At 40.2% G+C, this 26,888-nt stretch overlaps 2 protein-coding genes across 8 annotated transcripts in view; one reads left to right on the top strand and one right to left on the bottom strand.

Annotated features, from left to right (window-relative positions):
* UBE2E1 (ubiquitin conjugating enzyme E2 E1) overlaps positions 1–15,118 on the top strand; it is an 82,289-nt gene extending 67,171 nt beyond the window's left edge. For both annotated transcript variants that reach the window (XM_058729754.1, XM_058729753.1), the window contains 3 exons: positions 11,666–11,798; positions 12,857–13,004; positions 14,333–15,118. In XM_058729754.1, the coding sequence (XP_058585737.1) occupies positions 11,666–11,798; positions 12,857–13,004; positions 14,333–14,430 (379 nt within the window). In that variant the 3' untranslated portion in view covers positions 14,431–15,118. The remainder of the gene's footprint in view (positions 1–11,665; positions 11,799–12,856; positions 13,005–14,332) is intronic.
* NKIRAS1 (NFKB inhibitor interacting Ras like 1) overlaps positions 10,531–26,888 on the bottom strand; it is a 45,257-nt gene continuing 28,899 nt past the window's right edge. For 4 of the 6 annotated variants that reach the window (XM_058729747.1, XM_058729746.1, XM_058729748.1 and 1 more), the window contains 2 exons: positions 25,301–25,542; positions 16,748–17,447 (listed from right to left, as the gene is read on the bottom strand). In XM_058729747.1, the coding sequence (XP_058585730.1) occupies positions 17,205–17,447; positions 25,301–25,542 (485 nt within the window). In that variant the 3' untranslated portion in view covers positions 16,748–17,204. Of the gene's footprint in view, positions 10,723–13,551; positions 14,042–16,747; positions 17,448–25,300; positions 25,543–26,888 lie in introns of those variants that run through there. The other 2 variants (XM_058729750.1, XM_058729749.1) reach the window with 2 other exon arrangements.

The following is a 26,888-nucleotide window of genomic DNA, read 5'->3' as shown; positions in this document are numbered from 1 at the left end:
TTGTTCTTTTTGCAGTTTAAGAGCATAACATTTGGGCTCTTATTCAGTTGAACTGATGCTTGTTTCCCAAAACCCATCTTTGGTTTTCATTAAGCTTGGGGTTCTCATCATTTTTGCAGTTATCACATTATAATTAAATCCCCTCTCTTCCACACTAAGTCGTACTCTGTGTGGTATGTATTTTCAGTTAATTCATTTCTACAAAAAAAAACTGAATTAATTTTTAAGAAGTTTTAATAACACCTCTTAGCAGGTCACAAGATTTTCTTGTTTCTGTTTAATCCCAGTTTCCATCCAAATGTAAAAGAGAAACGGAATAATGAGGTGGGAAAGGCGGAATAGTAAATGTGATTAAACAAAATTGGTGGGGAGTCCGAAGGCAGATAATATTATTGGAAACTCTTTGGATGTATTGGAAAAAAATCTCACTATAGGAAAGCCTGGATTGTATTGGCTAGAAGTGTGATTCCCTAGATTTAGGACTTTGTTACAAACCTACCACTTAACCTCCTGAATGTGTCCTCATCTTTAAAATTGAAATAATGTTACCTCTCCTGATATAAAGGATTTGGGTAAAGATTAAAAAATTCATTTGTTTAAAAAAAAATTGGTTTTTTGATGTTTATTTATCTTTGAGACAGAGGGAGACATAGCACAAGTAGGGGAGGGGCAGAGAGAGAGGGAGACACAGAATCCGAAGCCGGCTCCAGGCTCTGAGCTGTCAGCACAGAGCCTGATGTGGGGCTTGAACCCACGAACCGTGAGATCATGACCTGAGCCGGACGCTCAACTAACTGAGCCACCCAGGCACCCCTAAAAAATTCATTTATGAAACAACTATTAAAAATGATTTATTTCTCTGGGGTGGCTCAGTTGGTTAAGCATCCAACTTCAGTTCAGGGGCATGATCTCGCCATTCACAAGTTTGAGCCCCGTGCAGGACTCTGTGCTGACAGCTCAGAGCCTGGACCTTGCTTTGGATTCTCTGTCTCCCTCTCTCTCTGCCCTTCCCCCATTCACACACTGTCTCTCTGTCTCTCAAAAATGAATAAATGTTATAAAAAAAAAAAAAAAAGATTGATTTCTCTGCAAATTTCTCTGCTGTATCTACTTTTTCTCTGCAAATTTCTCTGCTGTATCTACTTTTTTAAAAAGTTTATTTTGAGGGGCTCCTGGGTGGCTCAGTCGGTTGGGCGGCTGACTTTGGCTCAGGTCATGATCTCGCGGTCCGTGAGTTCGAGCCCCGCATCCGGCTCTGTGCTGACCGCTCAGAGCCTGGAGCCCGTTTCAGATTCTGTGTCTCCCTCTCTCTGACCTTCCCCCGTTCATGCTGTGTCTCTCTCTGTCTCAAAAATAAATAAACGTTAAAAAAAATTAAAAAAAACAGTTTATTTTGAGAGAGAGAGAGGAGGTGAGTGTGCGCACAAGTGGAGGAAGAGTAGAGAGAGAGGAAATCCTAAGCAGACTCCATGCTGTCATTATGGGGCTGGAACTCACGAACCATGAGATCATGACCTGAGCTGAAATCAAGAGTTGGATGCTTAAACTGACATGAGTCACCCAGGCACCCCTGCTTTATCTACTTTTAAGGCACAATTTACCTACAGTTAAATTCACCCACTTCAAATCTTTTCATGTTTTAACTATTAGATAAATTGACTATTAGGTATCTAGACTATTTAGATAAATTGAACAGATCATCTTAGCAAACAGTTGGTATTCTGTCTGCTGAGTAGGCTTTCAGATCCCTCTGCCTTGTTTGTATGCTGTCGTTGGAGTAAACTTGAGCCCCCTTGATTTACACTGTTGGAGGATTTGCAGTCTCTTCCTGGATTCACTCTGTCTCTCAGCACCATATCTGGGAGCATGGTAGAAAAGGAGGTTAGGAAAGAGAATCTGAACTGAAGAGAGACGAGAGGAAGTGGCAGGACAGGGCAATAGTCAGTAGAAGCTTTTATATAGTAGTAGGGCCCAAACTGTCCTTTAATGTGGCCACAGGACACCTTAAACCCCACATAGTTACTAGTGGCTTTCACAGAGCTGTAAGTTGGGGATGGGAGCAGTATTGCATTGTATACTATTGTATGGTTGTACCACAGTTTAACCTATCTCCTATTGATAATTTAGCTCATTGCAGAGATTTTTGCATTATACATAAGGTTCTTATAAATATCCTTATAGCCTTGTGCAAGTGTCTACTTATTTCTTTGGAGTAAGTTTTGAGAAGCAGAATTTCTGTGTCAAAGGGTATTTATATTTATATAAGTTTTATATTTGAATACATTATACCTAATCACAATCTAGGATTACTAATTTACTCTCCCACCAGCAGTGGAAAAGAATGCCTATTTCATCACACAGTTAGACCCCAAAGATTTTCAGTCTTTTACATTTTTGCCAGTCTGATAGGTAAATGTGCCTCTGTGTTTAATTTGCATTTCTTTGAGTCTGAGTAAGATTGAGAATTTGCTAACTGGCCATACAAGTTTCTTTTGAGGAATGCCCAAGTCCTTTATCTATTATTGTTAGTCTGTTTAAAGTTTTTTCGTAGTCAAGATATTAACCTTTAATCATGTACTGCAGTTGTCTTTTCTCTACCCTTTTGTAATCTCTTTGTCTTCCTCCTACAGATTTTCAGTTTTTATGTAATCATATCTGTTCATCTTTTCCTTTGTGTGTGTTTTACTTCACTGGTGTCTCAGCTTTGCCTTCCCCAGAAGGAGACCCTTAAGTTGAGAATTCTAATACAGGTTTTTAGTGGTATAAGGAACAGAAGTAGTGATGGGAAATAAAACAAGGTAGGAAAGACTGTCAGTAAAGGATGCCTTTTATTAAGCCAGGTTCCCACAGTGAAAGTTGCCTAAGGTGAACTCTGGGGAACTGGACAAAGCCCTTGCCTCAGAATTGTCCCACCCCACCATCAGCTGTTGGTTGAAGGCTGTTCTCGGGGAGTGTTCCCATTCTTTATTGCTGCCTTACAGAACGTCCTAAACTAAGTGGTGTAAAATAGCAACCACCATTTATCATAACCTCTGGTATATTTGAGGGCTGACTAGGGCTGGGCTCTCGTGCATTTACACAGGCTGGGCCTGGAATTATCTGAAGGCTTTACTCACATTTCTGGTACCTTGGGTGGAGAAGACTTAAATGACTAAGGGCTAGAACACCTGGGGCTTCTCATTCATCTCTCACTTTTCATTTAGTCTTTCCACATGGTCTCTCCTATATAGGTAGTCTTCAGGGTAGTCCGACTTCTTACATGGTATTTAGGGTTTCCAAGGTGTGGGGACTTGGGGGGACAGGGTGATGAATAGCTTCTAGTTCCTGTTTAAAACTTTGTTTTGTTTTTTAATATCTGATGGGAATAAGAGTAGAACACTTTTTAAAATCGTTGGCTAGTTATGCTAATATTGTTTTAAAATAACCTGCCCAGCCATTCTCAAACCTTTTTTGTTTCAGGACCCCATCGTGTACTCTTAAAAATGATGGGCGCCTAAGAGCTTTTGTTGATACTGTTAATTATTATGGATTTTTACTGTATTCAAAATTAAAGCTGAAACATTAAAAAGATTTATAATTTGGGGCACCTGGGTGGCTCAGTTGGTCGAGCGTCTGACTCGATTTTGACTCTGGTCATGATTCAGGGTCATGGGATTGAGCCCCACATCGGGCTATGCACTGAGCGTGGAGCCTGCTTGGGATTCTCTCTCCCCACCCCGCCCCTCTCCCCCGCTAGCAGGCTCTCTCTAAAATATATATATTTCATTTTAAAATAACAAAAACAAGGGCGCCTGGGTGGTTCAGTCGATAAAGCGTCCAACTCTTGATTTTGGCTCAGGTCATGATCTCACACTTAGTGGGTTCCAGCATCAGGCTCTGCACAAACAGCACCAAGCCTGCTTGGGATATTCATTCATTCATTCATTCATTCATTCTCTCTCCCTCCCTCCCTCCCTCCCTCCCTCCCTCCCTGCCCCTTGCACACGGCACTCACTGGCTCTCTGAAAATAAAGAAACTTAAAAAAAAAAATAAGCATGTTAACATATTTTTTAATGAAAATAGCTTGTTTTCCAAAACTAAAACACTTAGAAGAGTGGCACTATTTTACATATTTGCAAATTGCTCTAATGTCTGACTTAAGACAGCTGGATTTTCTTATCTGCTTCTGCATTATCTGCTCTCCTATCTCATATAAAGCTCAAGAAAACTTCACAGTGCAAATGTGACAGAAAGAGTTAAAAAGGCAAGTACTGTTTAGAATTATGAAAGTAGTTTTGACCTGTGGGCTTGCTGAAAGGGTCTTAGAATTGCTGATCTCACCTTTCCTGGATGTGAATACCAGCTCTAGCACAAAACGTCTTTATCCTCCAAATCCATGTGAGTTCTGTACTGAGGGAAGTTGTAGGGAGCTGAACCTAGGATGAGAGATCCTTGCTTGGGGTGTCTAGTCAAATCCCTGGAAGGACGATGCAGCTTGAGGACGAAGAATCTGTAAAATTGCTAGAATTGAGAGATTGGCAGGGAGGTTCCAAGCTGATTGGGCAGTGCAAGAAGGTGTTCTGAGATGCCCTCATAAACAGGTTAACCATATAACATCCAAGTTGGAATATTTTTAGGAGCAAAATGGGGCAGTAAAAAAACCTTAATTTTTTGTATTAAATAAAAGCTTTATCAAATAACAAAATAGGGAATTCGTACCACATATTAAATGACCCCAAAAATCACGGCAGCAAGGTAGTGCAAGCAGCTTTCTCTGCTCTGTGGCAAGATGTTGAACCTCTGTTTCTTGTGCATTTACATTTGTCACTTCTCACCTTTCTGCCTAACCACACACACCACCCTCTGCTTGCCTCACCTGCAGTCTGAGATTGGTAGCAGTTGCAGTATGGAGGCTGTGCAGGTGAGTGTGAGTGACTAGGAAACCTTCGATGGTCATTTCATGGTCAAAGACACGCTCTAGAATCATCTTAGAATTGAGTTAAAACCTGATAAATTCATTTTTGAGAATTTTGGTATCCCTTAAATAGCTTTCCTTGGGACACTGTTGCTTTTGAGAATCAGCACTAAATGTGTGCAGTGTTTATTTGTTACCACCTGTACCATATTCCTTCCAAAAGTCTATACAAGAGATTCTGTTTTCCCCCATTACTCACTTACCACAGTACAACCAACGATCATTCCAATAGAAGAGTTGGTTGTGCTTTGTAGGCCCTGTGAACTGATTAGTGTAAGAACCAGACACTAATAATTGATTTCTATTTACTCATTTAGATACCAGTTTTATATTCACTAATATAAGCATTGTGCTAAAAAATCAGGACTCTACCGCTTGACTCTTAGGCAGATAACCTGCTCTGGATTATTTTAGTGGCAGTAGAGGAGTAATCACCGTAGCCTTACACTTGACTCTATTCCGACCCTGTTTTTCTAACTTCTCTGGGGAAAGAGCAAATTAGAATTGTTCTTAGGGGATGCCTGGGTGGCTCAGTCAGTTAAGCATCCAACTCTTGATCTCAGCTCAGGTCTTAATTCCAGGGTCATGAGTTCAAGCCTCATATTGGGCTCTGTGCTGGGTGTGAAGCCTACTTTAAAAAAAAAAAAAAAGGAATTGTTCTTAAGCTTGTGTAGCTTCTATATAACCTAATATAGGAAAACTAATTTTTGAGACAAAAGAGATACCGATCTCTTACTTAATTCTCTCTAATCATTTCTATGGGCCTTTCTCTACCCTTCCCTGCCCCTGTTTCTTTTAGGCCCTTGACATTTGACTAGTTTGCATTTCACTTGCTTGGTACCTTACCCCCCACTTGTATATCTTGTATATCAATAGTCCAGAAGTTAAAGTGGGATTCTTAGCTTAGTTACCAAACACTCTCATTACTCAGCCATCCCTCCTTACTAGTAAGGACCCATTGATGTCCAGTTTTCTAGGCCTGCTGTTTCACTATCCCTATTGTTGCTCTTGAAAGTAGTTTTCATTTTAAAATTGTGTCCTTACTCTGTGCACATCTAATTTTTTTTTTAAAGATGGGATTGTAGATTTCCAGAAGGCTGGATTATTTTCTAAAGCAACAACATATAAGGTAAAACTACAACTGAGTGGCTAGCTGAGTAAGAGCTTTTGTGGTGTTTTGTTATTTTACCTAATTGGAAACACTGTTGTGTAATTCTAAACAGTGGTACATATTTTGGCCAGCTAATTAAATAATGTTAATTACTGGGGCGCCTGAGTGGCTCAGTCGGTTAAGCATCTGACGTTGGCTCAGGTCATGATCTCACGGTTTGCGAGTTTGAGCCCCACGTCAGGCTCTGGGCTGACTGCTCAGAGCCTAGAGCCCGCTTCAGATTCTGTGTGTCTCCTTCTGTCTCCTTCTCCACTGATTGCACTCTGTCTCTCGCATTGTCTCAAAAATAAACATTAAAAACAAATTTAAAAAATAAAAAAAATACTCCCACATAGTATGTTAGAAAATCACTGTTCTCTAGAGACTTAAAATCTGATCTAAGAGAGATGATATATCCACATGGCTGTAGCAGTTTGTGTAAAATACCTACAACTATGTTCTTTCTGGTTTGGAACACATTTCAAAAATGCACTCTAGGTCTTCCATAGGCCAAAAATCAGCCTTGTGTTTCTTGAAAAGTTGCATCAAATCCCTTTGAAGATATATCCCCTTTCTTCTGGAGGAAGACAGCACACACCATTTCCTTAATGTTGTTATAATACGATTTGGGGGGACTTTGTGAGAATGCCACTGTTTGTGAACACGGATCATGTTGTTTTAGGTCTAGAGTGTCTGAGCCAGTTTTCCTCCCATTTGTAGGGAAATGTAACCCCCTAATTTGGGCCCACACTGTTCCCAAGTAACTGTTTAGATACACTGGATACCACTGATGTGAATTCTTATGTAGGCACCAGCTGTTTTGGGGAGTCCTTTAGGTTGGCCCTTGAACTGTAAGTCCTTTCCACAGAATGGTGACCTGAATGGCACCTCCCTAGCAGTACCACCTTGTAGGAGGAGGCCTCTCTTTGTTATTAGAGTGGCTGACTCACTTTTCAGTAGCCATGTCACTTCACCAAGCCATGTAACTAATCTGTTAGTCAACTTACTGAGGTTTTCTGATTTTTCAAGTTGCTCCTGCTACTCACTTCTAGGTTACAGATGGCTACCGTTTTCTGAAGGGATGGGAGGACAAGAAGCTTTTTACTTTTTATAAAATTTACTCTCCGTGTGCTGTGTAGATGTCATGGCGAAGACAGCTTTCGTTCCCTGGAGAGCGTGTCTGTTGGGTGATGATTGTGGGAGAGGAGGATTCCTTCAGGTAGATTGCAGCATTCATACTCTCTTTGAATTTATTAGCAGAATAAATTAAGAATGGATTTTGAATAGTATGTTGTAGGGAATATAGATTTGATTGTGGATCTCTTCCTATAAGCATTTCCTAAGTTCTCTGGTTATTGTTTTTATAGTCTTAACACAACTAAGCATTACCAGGGTTGATACTTGTATCTTACTGCAAAGAATTATAGGCAGTGAAGGAGAGAGCTAGATAATGTAAATGGTAATTTAAATCTAGAAGTTTAAAAGGTAGAGTTGGTATTCATTTGCCACTTAATGTCTTCTATAGCTAGCTTTGCAAATTCTGATGTATTAGGTGTGGGGGAGAGTCTAAGTCTACTTTTCTAACAAACTTCCAGAAGATGCTGATGTTATTTTTATTCTGTCCAGGGACCATACTTTGAGTAGCAAGAGTATAGAACAGTTAGGGCAGGGGCGCCTGGGTGGCTCAGTCGGTTGGGCGTCCGACTTCGGCTCAGGTCACGATCTCGCGGTCCGTGAGTTCGAGCCCCGCGTCGGGCTCTGGGTTGATGGCTCAGAGCCTGGAGCCTGCTTCCGATTCTGTGTCTCCCTCTCTCTCTGCCCCTCCCCCGTTCATGCTCTGTCTCTGTCTCAAAAATAAATAAATGTTAAAAAAAAATTTTTTTTTTAAATTAAAAAAAAAAAAAAAGAACAGTTAGGGCATATGCAAATGTAACTTTTAATAACAATAACCCTGTATATTGAATGTTTTTTCTGTACCAGGCACAGAGCAGTAAAAGAAAGATAAGAGGATTGGCACTAGATAGAGTCTGACAACAGGGATTCAAACTGTGAAGCTCTCTTACCTTTACTAGCTCAACCTTGGGGTTGAGGGAATTCTTTGGTGTAGAAGGCTGTCTGGTACTTTGATAATGTTTACTTAGCAGCACTCCTGGCCTCGACCCCCTAGGTACCAGTAGCACACTCCCTCCGAGTTGTGACATCTAAAAATATCTCCAGACATTGCCAAATGTCTCCCTGGGGGACAAAATCATCCTCTATTGAGAACTGCTCTAAGGCTACAATTATAATGTGTGAATTGCAGGGATTTTAGGCTATTAATACACCTTCTATAAGCAACCGGTTTGCTTTATTGTGAAGCTTCTACAAAGACAAGACATGGACTAGCCAATCAACTGTATTTGCCAGTGCTTTATTTTTAGGAAGCATTAGTCATTGTACCGTGGGAAACTATCAGAGATTACTTGGGATTTTTAGGTGGGTAGAATGAGCTTCTAACTGAATTCATCATGAGTTCCTACTTTTTTTGAAATATGCTGGCACGTTTGCTAACTGTCCCATTTTCACTTACTTCATGCTGTTGCTATTCAAATGTTTGTAGTGTACTTCTTATCTTTTCATCTTTCCAACCTCTTACTCTCAACGTTTTCCTCTAGGATATGAGAGCAGATAACCAAGGTTTTTAGAATTAAGCCTAAAATAAGACCTGAATTATGGCTTCTGTGTTTGTAAACAAGGGTCATCTCTCCCAATAATAATGTGAAAAACTGATCAGATAGAAATATAATCTTTAAAAGCACTGATTATAATTTCACCTTGCTTCCAGGATGTTCTTTAAAAATTGAAATGCATCTTCAGTTGCTGTTGAAATGGAAGAGCAGTAGTCTATATAGTAAGTTAGTATTGAGGATGGGAATGGGGGAGGACTTAAAAAACATGATTTTAAAACAAAGTAAGGGGAGCTTGGGTGGCTCAGTTAGATAAGCGTCTGACTTGATTTCACGTCAGGTCATAATTTCATGGTCGTGAGATCGAGCCCTGCCATTAGGCTTTGCCTTCAGTGTGGAGTCTGCTTGGGATTCTGTCCTTGCCCCTTCCCCACTCTCTCTCTCAAAATAAATACACATCAAAGAAAAAAAAAATGAAGCTTAAACATTGCTTATGTGATTGTCTTAAGTCAGTCCAGAGAGCACATCAAATTATACATAAGACTGCTCTAATGACATTTTTTTCTAATTGGGTTTATTTTTTAAGGTTAAATGGCTTGTATTGATTGATTCCATTTTATGCTGTTCAAATTCTGTTAAATTACCAATTTAGTCTTTATAAGGCACAAGAACTATGATCTGTAGCTGCCTTGTCCCATGGTCACTGGAGGGAACATGGGTTTCAAGGATCAAGGGAAAGGCCGGTGGAGATGAGAGTCCTTGTCATTGAGTTACTTACTCAAGGGGTATGGTGCCCATCAGTCAGCAGGCACCTGTACTGTCACAAGAGTGTTATGATTCATGACAATCCCTGCCACTAACGTGAATGTGTCTGACGTCAGAAACCATTACAGAAATAAGAAAATACTGTGTCAAGAGTAGAAATGACTATTTTTCTTTTTTTAAAGTAAGCTCTATACCCAATATGGAACTTGAACTCACAACCCTGAGATCAAGGGTCGCAAGCTCTACCGACTGAGCAAGCCAGGCACCCCGATTATATTCCTCAAAATGTTTGCAACAGCTCTATTTATTTTGACTAGAAGGAAAAAAGACTGAATCAAGGGCAGAATTTTTTTTTTCTTTTTGCCTCATATAAGAGTTCTGTGTATTATACATTTATTTTGAAAAGTGTTTTTGTTACAAATGAACATTAATTTTCTAACAATCTGAAAGGCATGGTCTCCTTTCACCTTCTCAGTCTCAGCCTCATGCCAAGATTCTAATCACAGTCATGTTGCAACATGTTCAGACGGGGACCTGTATTTTTTGTTTGTTTCCATCTCACCTTAATTTCAACTCCATCTCCCATACTTTCTAATTACTTAAATTGATTAATAATTTAAATCACGTGCCATTCTCAAGGGCAGTTCAACCAGTGTTAGAAACTGAAGTCCTATTTTTTTTTTTTTTTTAAATTTTTTTTTCAACGTTTTTTATTTATTTTTGGGACAGAGAGAGACAGAGCATGAACGGGGGAGGGGCAGAAAGAGAGGGAGACACAGAATCGGAAACAGGCTCCAGGCTCCGAGCCATCAGCCCAGAGCCTGACGCGGGGCTCGAACTCACGGACTGCGAGATCGTGACCTGGCTGAAGTCGGACGCTTAACCGACTGCGCCACCCAGGCGCCCCTGAAGTCCTATTTCTTACTGTGGAACTAAATAGTATCTTATAAGGGTGGGGACACAAGGTTGATAAAAGAATATACTGACCTGAGGGTAAAGCTAGTTAGTCATTTTATAGAGAAAAGGGTGGGGTGCTGGAACAGACCTTTCCCTGTACACGTGTCTCACGCATTCTCTGGCTCCCAGTTCTTCACAGTGGCCCTCTGAGAGTTGTAAACCACTCTCTCTACTGTAGGTCTCTCTACCCACCTTCCAGACCAGCAGGTCTAACTTTTCAAGTGAGAACCTGGAAGGGAAAAAAAAGGCAAAGGACTTGCAGGCCCCTGTAATTTTTGTTTCATTCTATGGTTAATAAAATGCTTATGACAAAAAGTTACATGAATTCCTCCAGTAACAGCTTTAAAGTAAGTATCTAAGGTGTTTATTAGGCAGCAATGCTTCGTCCTTCCAGTGGATGCTCAGATCCTTCACTAGACCCACCAAGTCCCCTGGTTGAGGACCTAGAGGTTAGGGATCCATACTTGTTTACTCTTCTCCAGGGTTCCTGTTGCATGCTTTACCATTTTATGGTATAAGTAAATATGGGGAAAGGGATAAATTAACATCTCAACTGTAATATTTAGAGAACCTGATTATAGAATTTTATATATTGAAATGCAAATTGAGTAACTTGTCATTGGATACATTGTCATTCTTGTGCTCCTCCCACTCAACATGGTTTATAATGTGAAAAGTACTGCAATCCGTCGGACTCCTTTTAGGGTAAGATTATGGAAATAGAGCAAGGAACAAGAACCCCCATCAGTGGGTCAGAAATGAAACTTTGCGCTTAAACTGGTCATCAGAAATTACTAGCTATGAACAAAAACAACTAATATTTCACTAATTTAATTCTGTGTGCTGAAAAGTGTTTCTTTTTAAAGTATCATTTACATTTTTTATGATGTATTGAGGAGAGGGTTGAGAATTGAGGAATTTATTGTTTATCCACAGCCTAAGTAGGCTTAGAATGGTTTAAACATTCTTTATCATTCCATTTACTTGACCTAAGGCTGATGGGTTTGTTGCAGTCCAGAATCAGACTGTCCGAAAGACACTTCTGTTTGGTGGAGGGAATCCACACATTAAAACAAAAAGGAAGAGAAGAGGTCATCTTTTTTCCTTAAATATCCTCTAAAATTTGGATGGTGCCATACTATCTGCTTACCTTTTGATGTATTATTTCACAGTGCTGGTCCCAAAGGCGATAACATCTATGAATGGAGATCAACCATTCTAGGGCCTCCAGGATCCGTGTATGAGGGGGGTGTATTCTTCCTTGATATCACTTTTACACCTGAATACCCCTTCAAGCCTCCAAAGGTAAGAATTTCCTGATTTATATTCAAATTTACATATTCCCATGAGAAACTATTGAAGTGTTTAAAATTGAGTTTTAATCACAAAAGAGATTTCTGTTGTATCTTAATGAATCTCTAAGTACATTAGGATGGACACAAAACACTGCGTGGGGGGGGGGGCAGCTTCGACACTTGGCAGAGACCATTTCTAGAAGTATGTGCTTTGTTTTGATGGTGCTTAAAATCCTGCTGTTTATAGTGACATAGCAACTCAGAATTAATTTCGTTTTCCACTCAACAGAAAAGAAGTTACTGTCAAAGTATCCATGTTTCTCGTCACATTCTTAATCTCCAGGCTTCAGTTTTCTCATCTAGGATCCTATCTCCCGTGACACTCTATAATCTATGATTCTCATTTACTAAATGATAATTTTTACTTTGGAATTAGGAAACCAAAAAAAGCAATCCAGGCTCCCCTGGCTTGTGTTGATTTGTCTACTGCTGTGATCCTTGCCCAATTCTGGCTCCTCACCTGTTGAGACTCCATTATAGTGAATTCTGTGACCTAGGTAGACAGGATATATGCAGGATATAATGTAAAAGTCAGAAAAAGCAGAAGTAAATCTCATCTTCAGTTTTCTTAACAGCCTTTACAGCTAAGAATTTTGTTTATGTTCCCACTATGTTGTCCCTCAGTTTGAATTTATTATACAAAGCTTACTTTGAGGCCATGTAGTACTACCAGCTAACACAAGAGGTCAGCAAACAGCTATTTCAAACTTGAAAAGTTAGGAAAATATTTAAAACACTGAAACTGCTAAAGATGAATTTGGAAAATATTGAAATTACCTTTTTGTTGATTAACTTTTGACCTGACTGTGATTGTATCAATGAACACTCTCTAATCTCAGATTTATTAGTCTTTTAATGTATCTTCTCAGCTTTAAACTCTTTATTCGTCTTTTTAAAAACGTCTGTTTCTTTAAAAAAATTTTAATTAGGGCCACTCAACTGAAAAAGTAATTTAGTAAAAATTTTCATTCTTTGCTGTTTAAATTTTAACACGGTTTTATTTTTTAGGTCACATTTCGGACAAGAATCTATCACTGTAATATTAACAGCCAAGGAGTTATTTGCTTGGACATATTAAAAGATAATTGGAGTCCAGCACTAACCATTTCTAAAGTTCTTCTTTCTATCTGCTCCCTTCTTACAGACTGTAATCCTGGTAAGGTTAATAATTTTTTATTGTTTTTCTTCCTCACCTGAAAAATACTTGTTTTTGATAAAGTTTAAAGAGCTTTCAAGGGACAAAAACTGATCTTTTTTCAAAAAATGTTTAATGTTTATTTATTTTTGAGAGAGACAGAGCATGAGCAGGGGAGGGGCAGAGAGAGAGGGAGACACTGAATCCAAAGTAGGCTGTCAGCATATAACCCCATTCGGGGCTCGAACTCACAAACTGTGAGAGCCCAAGCCAAAATCAAAAGCTTAACCTGCTGAGCCACTCAGGCGCCCCTGATTTGTGTTTTCAAAGAAAGTTTTAATCAAGAGAAGTTCAGTCTAGGGGCACCTGGGTGGTTCAGTTGGTTAGGCCACTGACTTCAGCTCAGGTCATGATCTCACAGTTTATGAGTTCGAGCCCCGCGTCAGGTTCTGTGCTTACAGCTCAGAGCCTGGAGCCTGCTTTGGATTCTGTGTCTCTCCCTCTCTGTCCCCTCCCCTGCTCACACTCTGTGCGTCTCCTGTCTCTCAATAATAAACGTTAAAAAAAAAAAAAAAGTTCAGTCTAAGAGTGGAAAAAGGCAACCCTTCTATGCTGTAGGAATGAGGCATTTTAAAATTAAGATTTATATAAGTTTGCCCTTGGTTTTCACATTTTTCATACAGTTCTCTTAAACTACATACTTTTAAATGTTGAGTCACCTGCCTCACCTCTCCTGTGCCTTTTGGTTCACTGAGTTCACTTGCTCCGTAGCTGGTGTTCAATTTTGAAAGTGCTACTTTGCTTAAATAATTCTTATCAGACTGATTTGGGTGGGGGGAGGGGCTTAATTTCCTTTTATTAAAGATTCTATTTAGGTTTCAAAGCAACATTACACGTGTTGAGGTCCACGTTGTGACCTGGCAACCTGGTTTTTTCCGGGTAACGTGTTACACTGCAACAGCCCAGAGGACCACAGTATTGCCCTGAAGGAATAGTCATGTGAACACAGCTGGATGTTCGTCTTAGCCTTGAACTTTCCAGTTTTTATTGACCTTCCCCTAACACATAAGAGCAAAAGCACTTCCAATTAGGTGGTGGTTATTGGGAGAAAAATACAATGAACTAAGAAGGTAAAGCCATACTGGTACTAAAAGCCTGAGCATTCTGTTTTGTTAAGAAGTCCCCTCCCCCCGCTCCACCCCCGCAATAATGGCTTTTAGAAGAAGTACCCAGGATGATGGAATGGCATTTCAAAACTGTATTTGTTTCCAAGCTGTCACTAATTTATTTGCTAAATTTTAAAACTTTCTTTCCCTTTCTCCAAAGTAATCTACATTCTTTTCTTCCAGCTGACCCTTTGGTGGGAAGTATTGCCACTCAGTATATGACCAACAGAGCAGAACATGACAGAATGGCCAGACAGTGGACCAAGAGATACGCTACATAAATTGGGTCTTCACAATTCTTACATTATTTGTCTGTCACAGAGAGAGCTGCTTATGATTTTGAAGGGGTGGGGGAGGGTGGGAGTTGGTAAAGAGTAGGGTATTTCTATAACAGATATTATTCAGTCTTATTTCCTAAGATTTTGTTGTAACTTAAGGTATCTTGCTACAGTAGACAGAATTGGTAATAGCAACTTCTAAAACTGTCATTAGTTCTGCAATATTAGCTGAAATGTAGTACAGAGAATAGACATTTGGGTTCAGTTGCTTGTAGTCTGTAAATTTAAAATAGCTTAATTTTGTACAGGTTATACACATGGCCATTTATGTAAAGTCCTTCCAAGACTACACATTTTTTGTTCAAAAAAATTGGAATTTGTTTTTCCTTCTTGGGAGGGAACATCGATATTTAACAGTTTTTAGAGACTGTCATCTCATATATATAAAATGGATATGTGGCTATAAGACACCATATAGGAAATGAGTAGTTATGTATTTTATTTTATATACCAATCTACTTTATTGTGACAAGATGAGAGGTTTGAATCACGACTTGTGAAAACCTGTAGTAAAATACCTTAAGCTGTTAACTGTAAGGTGTGGAATAGGAGTTGCTCAGTGGATTGGTTATATGTTGTGGACTGCTTAAGTCTGCATTTGTTACTGTGCTAATAAACAATATTAAAACCACCACCTAACACTGCTGTATTCATTTACTTTATCTTGTCTGTCCGTGGTTTGCAGACTTAAGTTTGTTTATCTCGAAGAGGGGTAGGGGTGGGAGAGAGAATCCCAAGCAGGCTCCATGTTGTCAGAGCAGAGCCCAAAGTGGTGCTTGATCTCAAGGACTGTGAGATCATGATTTGAGCCAAGATCAAGAGTCGGACACTTAACCAACTGAGCTACTCAGGCACCCCACGCAGATTCAAGAGCTTTGCTACTAAACAACCTACAAGGAATGCAGACTGCATCATTATCAAGGACCTAGGTTAGGATTGGTATGCTGTCAGCCTTGCGAGATAGATTTTTGCGTGGGCAGGGGGAAGGGGGGGTGGTGTTTTAGAAAAGGTTAACTGAACTCCCCATCTTTTGAAGATGGATCCTCATGGCTAACTTAATGCAGCTCCCTTAGAGGGCAGTTTGGTACCGAAGTGTACATACATCCAGCAGTTGTTTCTCTGCATCTACTGCAGAGAAATGCTATTTTTAAATCACTGTAAAAGTATCCATCTATGTAAAAATACACAGGAAAAAAGCGAGCAAATCAGCCTTACTGGGAAAGAAAACGGGCAATGGCTAAACCATTATCTGAATAATTTTTTGGCAAAAAAAAAAAAAAAAAACAAACACATTTGTGATAAGGAATTTTAACTAGTAGCAACACTAGCTGGTTTACAAGTTTTGTATCTTTTATATGCAGTTCTTGGCTTGAACTCACAGAAATGAACCAACTGACTTTAAGTTCACTGAGCCCAGCCTTAGAAGTATTCCACTTAACAAGTTACAGTTCATGGGTATCTGGCTGGCTGTCAGTAGAGCATGAGACTTGATCTTGGGGTCTTCGGCTTGTGAGTTCAAGCCCCACAGTGGGGATAGAGTTTTGTTTTTTTGTTTTTTTTTTAAGTTACAGTTTACTAGATGTGTTAATGCTGAACAGCTTATTTCATATTTTACATTTTTTTTAAGTTTACTTTGAGAGAGAGAAGAACAAGGGAGCATGGGAGGGGCAGAAAGAGAAGGAAAGAGGGAATTCCAAGCAGACTCTGTGCTGCCAGGGTGGAACCCCATGCAGGGCTTGAACTCAAAAACCATGACATCATGACCTGAGCCAAAATCAAGGGTTGGACCCTCAACCCACTGAACCACTCAGGTGCCCCTCATATTTTACACTGAAATCAAATAGCTGCTTTCCCAGTCAAAACAATAGCTTGCTTCCTACTTTTAAAATTAGTTACAATATTGCCAACTTGCAAAATACAGTTAGTCCCAATGCTCGGATATTGCCAGAATTTTCAAAGAATAACACAGCACACATTCAGCTATCTAACCAGAAGACTACCTGCAGTCCAATATTTTTATGATACATTCTATTCCACATGACTAAGTATCCAGAGCATGACTGCAGAAGGGACAGCATTACTTGTGGAAAATGGAAGCTTGAGTGTCCTTAAGTGCTTATTAGCAGTTTTCTAAAGAAAGCAAACACTTTAAACATACTTACACCACCCCCTACCTCAAGTCATGCTAAACATATAATTTGAACAAAGCTAAATCACAGGTAGGTTTTGTTACAGTTAGCAAGGTCTCCACAAGATAAAATTTAGTTTAACACCCAAGTTTACTGTTTGATCTAAAAATGTCATTTTATGTTTCTAGACATTAGAAGATTAATGACCTTAAAAACAAAGTTCTGTTTGAGCTAAGAAGTGTGCATAAAGTTACACAGAAAAATGGCTTCTGAAACAAGTTAGGGGTAGCGGAGCTACTCCTATCTGCATACTACCCAAACTTTATTTTTCTACTGTTTTGACAAGTGCAACAAAAATATAAATACAAAGGTGCTAATTTCAGGGACAAGTTTCAAGCAATGACAATGCAAATATTTCCTATCAGACAATAAACTTAGCCCAAATGATTTAATTGTAACCTAAAGTGCATTAAATTAATTCCTTAAAGGTTGCCTAAGAGCCAAAGGTAGATGCAAATGGCCTATTTTAAATATGTTCACAAACACTTAAAGGCAATCACTATCCAACAATTGTAGCATTATTGATTTTTAGTTCTCAGAGCTAGAGTTCCCTTTGTTTTTCCTCCCAGGCAAAGGAAAGCTTGATTTGCTCTGGGGCTGGGAAAGTTTGCTGGCTAACAGAGTGAATGGTTCAATCAGAGTTTTCCGATCCGTAACCGTTACCTCCCACAGTCGCACTTTCTCACTTCTTGCCCATTGCTGTGCCACCTCAGCATCTACTTGTCTCTGCTCAGAAAGGTCGATTTTGTTTCCTAACACAACAATCGCTACCTGAAAGGAAAATATTAAGATTACACTTTGCCAACATGCGTTGCCAGACAAAAGAGAGAAATCAAGAAAACTCCCACTGAACAGAATGCTTCTTCAAAACATCCTCAGATGTGACTTGAATCATCAAGTTAGTCAGGTATTAACCTCACTCTGCCTTAATGCATTTTGGTTAAAAACGCAGGTGCTCTACAGCCTGCCAACTATGAAACATTTTAAAGGAACAGTGGGTGAAAGTTACTCAAGTCAGGTATGAATGGAAGCTAGACTTGGGGATATTACTATCTAAAACTCCAGGGGCACCTCGGTGGATCAGTCCGTTGAGTGTCTGACTTCAGCTCAGGTCATGATCTCACAGTTGGTGAGTTCGAGCCCCTCACCGGGCTCTCTGCTGTCCATGCAGAGCCCACTTCGGATCCTCTGACCTCTCTCTCTGCCCCTCACCCATGTTGTCTCTCTCCCTCTCTCAAAAGTAAACATTAAAAATAAATTTTAAAAATACAGGTAATAATTTGAAATGTGTCTGCATTTCAGTGGTTATACCTGCTGTTTAGGAAATCAGCATTACATGTTTTAAAAACTACGGACTCTTGGAGCTGTGAGAGTTCACCCCTAGAACCTAAATTCCATGAGAACAGGAACTGTTATTCTGTTCACATTATTTCTGATCTTAGACAAGTGCCTGATGCAAGCACTAAATAATCTGTTGAATATATGGACCAATGGGAGCATTTTACACTAAATGTAAGGCAGTCAATCATGCACTTAAGCTTTAAATGCTTAATGCACACCATGCAATTTCAGACCACCAGTACACAGCAGTCGCAAGGCAGTCAAAGCACAGTGGGGAGGGGAAGGGAGATAATATCCAATTTTCAGACCCTTGACTGTAAAGACAATAAAACAAGATAATGAAAGGTAGAAGAGGAGCAGTAAGAACTGTTAGAGAAGGTACCTCTAAGGAACAGCTTTGAACTAGGACATTTAAGCCACTGCTGTGTTTCTGCCTCAAAGCTGAGTGGGCTCCCTGCGCTCCAGTTAGACTATGCCTTCCTGGTAGGATGGAACAGCAGGCCCTAGAGCTTTGGGGTTTTGGCAAGTCTCCTACTCCTTCATTTCTCAACAGGATCTGTCCCTTCAGGCCCTCCTGTCATTCTTCATCACCCAGATTTTCATCTTCACATGTATCTCCTAGTCTGATCTCCCATCTCCCTCTCCTGTCCAGTTGTAGAAACTGTTGCATGTCGCCCCGGATTTTAACGAAGTCTCCTTCCTCCATTCCCATCTCTGCTTTCAATGTTCCCGTCACCCTGCCTACTTGAAACAGTACTCTCACCACCACGGGGGGCACAGGGGATGTAAAGGGTATCCTCCTTATCCCTCACTGCTGTCTCCAATAATGTCCTTCCCGAAGAACCCTGAAAGTGAAGGCTGGTGTTATTAGTCTGTACTATCGACTGCCTGTTTCCCACCCCCACCTTGTTGCTACTCATTACAGAACTGGTCCACTGTCACTCCCACACTACTTTTATCGTAATTCCTAGTGACTCACTAGCCACATGGATGACCCTTCCAGTAACCTTTTCTCTCCATTCCTTGACTTCTCCAAATAGCCTAACCATCCTCCTGACTTTGGCCATCCACTCCTCTACACATCCTAGCTCTTGCCATTATAATCACTCCCCTTCGTGGTCTTTAATTCCAGGAATCCCAATCCCACTCTACCTTTCTAGTTCGTGCCTTACACCCTAAACTGCAACAATCCTAAACACCAGAAGGATCTACAGTCCACTGGCTCTCCTACCTTTATCACTGTTCTTCAACACTTCTGTCCTCAGTTCCCGGCCCAGCTTACATCATCATCCCATTGTATTCTCTTGGTCACCAACCCCCCATCCTAAATGTAAATTTTTTAAAGTTTTTTTTTTTTTTTTAATGTTTATTTATTTTTGAGAGAAACAGAGAGAGAAGGGGAGGGGCAGAGAAAAAGGGAGACAGAGCGTGAGCAGGGGAGGCGCAGAGAGAGGGGGAGACACAGAATCCAAAACAGGCTCCAGGCTCTGAACTGTCAGCACAGAGCCCAATGCGAGGCTCAGACTCACAAGCCATGAGATCATGACCTGAGCCGAAGTCGGATGCTCCACCAACTGAGCTACCCAGACGCCCCTAAATGTAACTCTTAACTGAACTGTGCCTATACCACTTACTGAACATGGAGAGAAAAAGCAGCTCTGCTGACTGGTCCCAATTCATAACCACTGACTTTAAGTGAGCTAGTGTTCTCTAGTAAATACATTAATATTCCATCCATATATTCTGTAACTAGACAACAGCTCCTACCTTGGCTCTCTTCTCCAACCTCCAACATCTCTGCCTTCCCACACCTTACTCTCAGCTGATGTCTATACTATTTCAGTAAGAAGATAGAAGCAATTAAAGGAACTTTCACTTGCCTCCACCAACACATCCAATAACCTACCATCTAGACTCCATCCTCTTTACCCTGGACAAGATGTCACTACAGCAATTAACCCCCTCTCCTATATCATCCATTTTCTCCTCTCTATTGAAGCATTCCATTGGCATATGAACACTAGCTCTCATCTGGGGAGGGGGGAAAAAGCCCTCTTTTACACATCCTTCTCCAGCTCCTCTGTACCCCTTTGTAGGACAATATATTTACCCTTGACTAAAAATTCTCAAAGAGCTATCTTTGCTGTGCCCAGTTCTTATATCCAGTCCAATCAAACTTCATCTGTTTTGCTGTAACTGTTAAGACGTCCCAAGTTAACTAAGGGCTGGCCACTTCTGTGTCTTCAGCTTTTCTGACCTATCTGCACCATGACATAGTTTCATCACTCCCTACTTTTTGTTTAATTTATTTTGTTTACTACTTATTTTGAGAGAGGGAGAGCATGAACTGGGGAGGGGCAGAGAGACGGAGACAGAATCACAAGCAGAGTCCCAAGCAGGCTCTGCGCTGTCAGTGCAGAGCCTGAAGCAGGGCCTGAACTCCTGACGATGAGTTCATGACCTGAGCCGAGATCAAGAGTTGGACACTTAACTGACTGAGACACCCAGGCAACCCTCCCTACTTTTTAAAGTGCTGACTTTCCCTTGCCTTCTGAGACATCACATCTCTTGGTTTTTCTATCTCACTGGCCACTTCTTAGGCTCCTTTGTTGGTTTCTTCTCAACTCTCCAACTGGTAACTGTTTTAAGTGCTCCAGAACAATTCCATTTCACAAAACTTGCTTCTCACCTTGTCCCCTATGTCGTCTACTGTCAACACAGCAGCCAAAGTGAATATTTTAAAACAAGTCAAAAGATGCTTAGCCTTCCTTATTCATATTAAGGAAAATGAAATAAAGTACCATCTTCACCCAGGAGTTTTTTTTCAAAGTTTATTTATTTTGAGAGAGAGAAAGAGAGCAAATATCCCAAGCAGGACCTGCACTATCAGTGGCACAGGGCTCAAACTCATGAACTGTGAGATCATGACTTGAGCTGAAATCAAGAGTTAGATGCTTAACTGACTGAGCCACCCAGTGCCTCTCACCCAGAAGATTCACAGGATCCACAAGCACACACTGTTGTCAAGACTGCAAAACCGGCATTTCGATACCATTGATATGGAAAGTAATTTAGCAATGTATCTTTTGATTCAAGAGCTCCATTTCAGCTGATCTTACAACTATACCCTAAAGCATACAAACTAATAAACGTGAGACATTGTTCACTGTACCATAGTTCATAATAGCAAATGATTATAAAATAGCCCCAAGTGTCCACCAATTTGGAACTGGTTAAATAAGTATGATGTATCACACAATGAGTATCCATCAGTTTAAAAAAAAAAAAAAAAAAAAAAAAAAAAAAGGAATCTTGAGTACTGATATGGAAAGGACTCCAAGATACATTACATGAAAAATGCAAGGTGCAGAACATTATGCTATCTTTGGTGTAAGAAAGTCGGGGAGGGGATTATATGTATATTCCTATTTACTTGTATTTATATAAAGAAACGTTGAGGGGCACCTGGGTGGCTCAGTGGGTTAAGCATCTGACTTCAGCTCAGGTCTGCTCTCGTGGTCTGTGAGTTTAAGCCCTGCATGAGGCTCTGTGCTGACAACTCAGAGCCTGGAGCCTGCTTCAGATTTGTGTCTCCCCCTCTCTCTCTCTGTCCCTCTCCCGCTCACACTCGGTTTCTCTCTCTCTCAAAAATAAACAATGAAACATTAAAAAAAGAAAGAAAAAAGAAATGCTAGAATAAAGCCCCAAAACAAGTGGTAAAATATTGAAAAAGCATACTTGAGGGATGCCTGGCTGGCTCAGTGGAGCATGCGACTCTTGATCTCGGGGTCATGAGTTCAAGCCACCCATTGGGCATAGAGTTTATTCATTATTCAATGAATGAATGAATGAATGAAGAGAATGCTTGAGATAAAGAAACTTGATGATTGAGGACAGAAGTGGGAAACTAGAGCTCACAATGGCCCTTTTTATAGATCATTTTTATTTCTGAGCCATGAGCAAACGTGACCTATTCAATTTTTTAAATCAAACATGAAAATAAATAAATGCAACCTAAGCGAGATAGGTCTTTCCTTTGCTCAAAACCAATGGCTTGTGATGCTAAGTGTTGCCCTCATCTCCTCCCATACTCCTCCTAGCCCACTCTGGCCTCACAGCTGTTCCTGAACATGACATGCAAACTTCTCCAGACCCTAGCCCCAGCTAGTGGCTCCACCTGGAGCACTCCTCCTCCAGATGGGCTTGGCTTCCTCTCTCACTTCCTTCAAATCTCTGCTAAAAGTCACCTTATCAGGGAGGCCTTCCCAGATCACCTTACAGAAAATAGTACCCCTTGGGGCGCCTGGGTGGCTCAGTCAGTTAAGCGTCCGACTTCGGCTCAGGTCATGATCTCGCGGTCCGTGAGTTCGAGCCCCGCGTCGGCTCTGTGCTGACAGCTCAGAGCCTGGAGCCTGTTTCAGATTCTGTGTCTCCCTCTCTCTCTGACCCTCCCCCGTTCATGCTCTCTGTCTCAAAAATAAATAAACGTTAAAAAAAAAAAAAAAAGAAAACAGTACCCTTGCATCTCGCTCTACTTTACTTTTCTACACAGCATCACTCTTCATAATATATATTCACTCACTGTCTTTCTCTCTCCCACTCCCAAATCAGAAGGTTTATGGGAACAGGAACTCTATTTTGCTGCCTATTGTATTCCCTGCGCCTTACCTAAAACAATGCCAGGCACACAGTAGTTGTTCAATAAGCATTCACTGAATGAATGTCTTTTAAGTTTATTTATTGAGACAGAGGTAGTGCCAGTGGGGGAGGGGCAGAGAGAGAGGAAGACAGAGAATCCCAGGCAGGCTCACACTGTCAGCCAGTGCAGAGGCCAAAAGGCAGGGGACTCAAACTCACAAAACCCTGAGATCACGACCTGAGCTGAAACCAAGCGTCAGATCTTTAACCGATTGTACCACGCAGGTGCCCCTGTATGTGTTTCTTAAAGCTCCCTAACAACCATCTGAGAAAGGTACTATTATTATCCCTATTTTATGGTTAAGGAAACTGAGGCAGTAAGTTGAGAAGCAGAGCCAAGATTCAAGTATCAAATAGGAGTGCACATTGAGCCACTCTTTCAACTTTCGGAGGGCAGGGAGGAGAATATGAAGGATACCGCAGAAAAAAAGTAACAGAATTTATCTGTTTAGATGGGAAAAATGGGAAACAGGTGTGAGGACAGCATTCATTAGATGCCTCTATGTCTTTTGAAAACTGAACCTAGTGATTATGATCTATTCACAAAGCAAATAAGTATTCAAAACAATAAAATATCAACCCAGGTGTCCTTCAACAAGTGAATGGTTAAACACACTTTGGTACATAAACACCCTGGAACATCACTCAGCAATAAGAAGGAATGAACTACTTACTGATACATGCAATAACTTGGACGACCCTCCAAGAGAACTATGCTGAGTGAAAAAGGCTGATACCAAAAAGTTACATACATATCATTCCATCTATGTTAACACTCTTAAAATGACAAGGTTATAGAAATGGAAAACAGATTAGTCAGGGATTAAGAGGGGGTGGGGATGGGAAGAAAGTGGGTGTGACAAAAAAGGATAACAGGAGGGATCCTTGCAGTGATGCAAATGTTCTGTATCTTGACTGCATAAACGGTAACTAGTTTTTGGGAATGCAAGCTGGTGCAGCCACTCGGAAAATAGTACGGAGGTTCCTCAAAGAACTAAAAGTAGAACTACCCTATGACCCAGCCATTGCACTACCAGGTATTTATCCAAGGGATACAGGGGTGCTGTTTCGAAGGGACACGTGCACCCCCATGTTTATAGCAGCACTATCAACAATACCCAAAGTATGGAAAGAGCCCATATGTCCGTCGACAGATGAATGGATAAAGGTGTGGTATATATATATATACAATGGAGTATTACTCAGCAATCAAAAATAATGAAATCTTGCCATTTGCAACTACGTGGATGGAACTGGAGGGTATTATGCTAAGTGCAAACAGACAAAGACAAAAATCATATGACTTCACTCATATGAAGACTTTAAGAGACAAAACAGATGAACATAAGGGAAGGGAAACAAAAATAATATAAAAACAGGGAGGGGAACAAAACAGAAGAGACTCATAAATAGGAGAACAAACAGAGGGTTACTGGAGGGGGTGTGGGAGGGGGGATGGGCTAAATGGGTAAGGGGCACTAAGGAATCTACTCCTGAAATCACTGTTGCACTATATGCTAACTAATTTGGATGTAAATTTTAAAAAATAAATAAATGAATGCTAACTAGTTTTATACAACGTTAGCATTAGGGGAACTGTGTAAGGGATCTCTATAATTTTGGGTTTTTTTTGTTTTCAATTTCTTTTTAATGTTTATTTATTTTTGAGAGAGAGAGCACAAACGGGGGAGAGGCAGAGAGACAGAGAGGGAGACACAGAATCTGAAGGAGGCTCTAGGCTCTGAGTTGTCAGCACAGAGCTTGACATGGGGCTCGAACTCACGGACCACGATCATGACCTGAGCTGAAGTTGGATGCTCAGCTAACTAAGCCACCCAGATGCCCTGGATCTCTATTATTTCTTAAAATTTCTAGGTTAAGAACATCTAGCCAGTGCTGCTAACATTATATGGTTCCTTAGATGATAAGGAGTCAGCTAAGTGAAGATATGGAGAAAAATCTACCTGCAGATAAGAGTTCCAGGGAGGGGAACCAGCAACTGATTAACAAGGACTTAACAGAGAAACAAAATCATCATGTGGAAAAAAACAAAAAGTAGACCAGTGTCCCCGGAGTGCAGTAACAGGAACAAAATGATAAAGATGCAAAGGATACACGTAAGCCAGACCTTGATAAGGATCTTACTCTAAACAGTAAATGAGTAGAATCCAATCTTTTTTTTCCATTTCTTTCTTCTTCCTTTTTTTTTTTTTTTTTTTTTGTTTTAGTGTTTTTTTTTCTTTTTGTAAGGCAGAAACCAAGAATCCTATTTAGCCAATGAGACAAAGAGAGCCCTAGGAAACAGTGATTCCAAACAATATGAAGTGAACTATGTAGTACTTGAGATATAGTGTCACTAAAATTCAGCCTGCACACAGTAACATGCAAAAGCAGAAAGTCAAATGCAGGTCCTGAATGAACTCATTTAATCCCATATTTTCTGGGCCAAGAAAAAATATTATGACAATTACAGATACTATGAATACAATTTTATACTATTAAAATATTTTAACTGCCCAAATGTCCAAGCTACAATTTAAATAGTATTGCAATTCATAGTTAACATTTTTAACAAAACTACTTACCTCTTTTTTGTCTTTAAACTTATCAATTTCTTTCTTCAGAAGCTCCACTCTTTGAAAAGATTCAAGGTTATTCACACTGTACACAAGAACAAAGCCATCAGCAAATGAAAAATAATGCTTTGGGAGCTCCACACCTTCCTGTAAGCCTCTGGTATCATAAAGATGTAACTGTTCCTTTACTCCCCGATCCGTTTCCACTGAAGCCATATATACATCTTCCATCGTTTCACAATCTTCCATTCCTAGGATTAAAAAGAAATCACTCTTTTATTGAACCATTATACTGTACACCTGAAATTAACAAAGCATTAAGTCCAATATACCTCAATAAAGAAAAAATTATTCTTTTTGGAGAACTCAGTACCAATTGGGTATTTTCTTATACTTTTATTAGTTGGCTTTTTAGAAGTTTCCCTATTTACTATATGTAAGAATCATATTTCCATTTACTAACTTCTTTAAAAGTAAAAGGTAGTTGTTATACTGAATGGACAAAGAGGTATTAAAAAATATTTCTTCTGTATAGAAATATAACTAGAAATAAAAATTTGGCAATGACATTATTCTGTATTTTAATTTTTTTAATTTAAATTTATTTTTTTAATTATTATTTTTTAAATTTACATCCAAATTAGCATATAGTGTGACAATGATTTCAGGAGTAGATTCCTTAGTGTCCCTTACCCATTTAGCCCATCCCCCCCTCCTACACCCCCTCCAGTAACCATTTGTTCTATTTATGAGTCTCTTCTGTTTTGTTCCCCTCCCTGTTTTTATATTATTTTTGTTTCCCTTCCCTTATGTCCATCTGTTTTGTCTCTTAAAGTCCTCATATCAGTCAAGTCATATGCCTTTTGTCTTTCTCCAATTTCACTTAGCATAATACCCTCCAGTTCCATCCATGTAGTTGCAAATGGCAACATTTCATTCTTTTTGATTGCCGAGTAATACTCCGTTGTATATATATACCACATCTTCTTTATCCATTCATCCATCGATGGACATTTGGGCTCTTTGCATACTTTGGCTACTGTTGATAGTGCTGCTATAAACATGGGGGTGCATGTGTCCCTTCGAAACAGCACACCTGTATCCCTTGGATAAATGCCTAGTAGTGCAATTGCTGGGTCGTAGGGTAGTTCTACTTTTAGTTTTTTGAGGAACCTCCATACTGTTTTCCAGAGTGGCTGCACCAGCTAGCATTCCCATATATTTATTTTTAACTTTTATTTATTTTAGAGAAAGAGAATGTGGCGGGGGGGGGGGGGGGAGGGAGAGAGAGAGAGAGAGAGAATATCCCAAGCAGGCTCCACACTCAGTATGGAGCCTGATATGGAGCTCAATTCCACAACCCTGGGATCAAGACCTGAGCCAAAATCAAGAGTTGGATGCTCAACAGACTGAACCACCCAGGTGCCCCACAATTATGTACTTTTTTCTTTTTAATGTTTATTTATTTTTGAGAGAGAGACAGAGCACGAACAGGGGAGGGGCAGAGAAAGAGGAGACATAGAATCTGAAGCAGGCTCCAGGCTCCAAGCTGTCAGCACAGAGCCTGATGCAGGGATTGAACCCACAAACCTCGAGA

The sequence above is a fragment of the Neofelis nebulosa genome, chromosome 5 (assembly GCF_028018385.1).
Source record: "Neofelis nebulosa isolate mNeoNeb1 chromosome 5, mNeoNeb1.pri, whole genome shotgun sequence".
Taxonomy (NCBI): Eukaryota; Metazoa; Chordata; class Mammalia; order Carnivora; family Felidae; genus Neofelis; species Neofelis nebulosa.
This window is presented reverse-complemented; position numbering and strand designations above follow the sequence as displayed.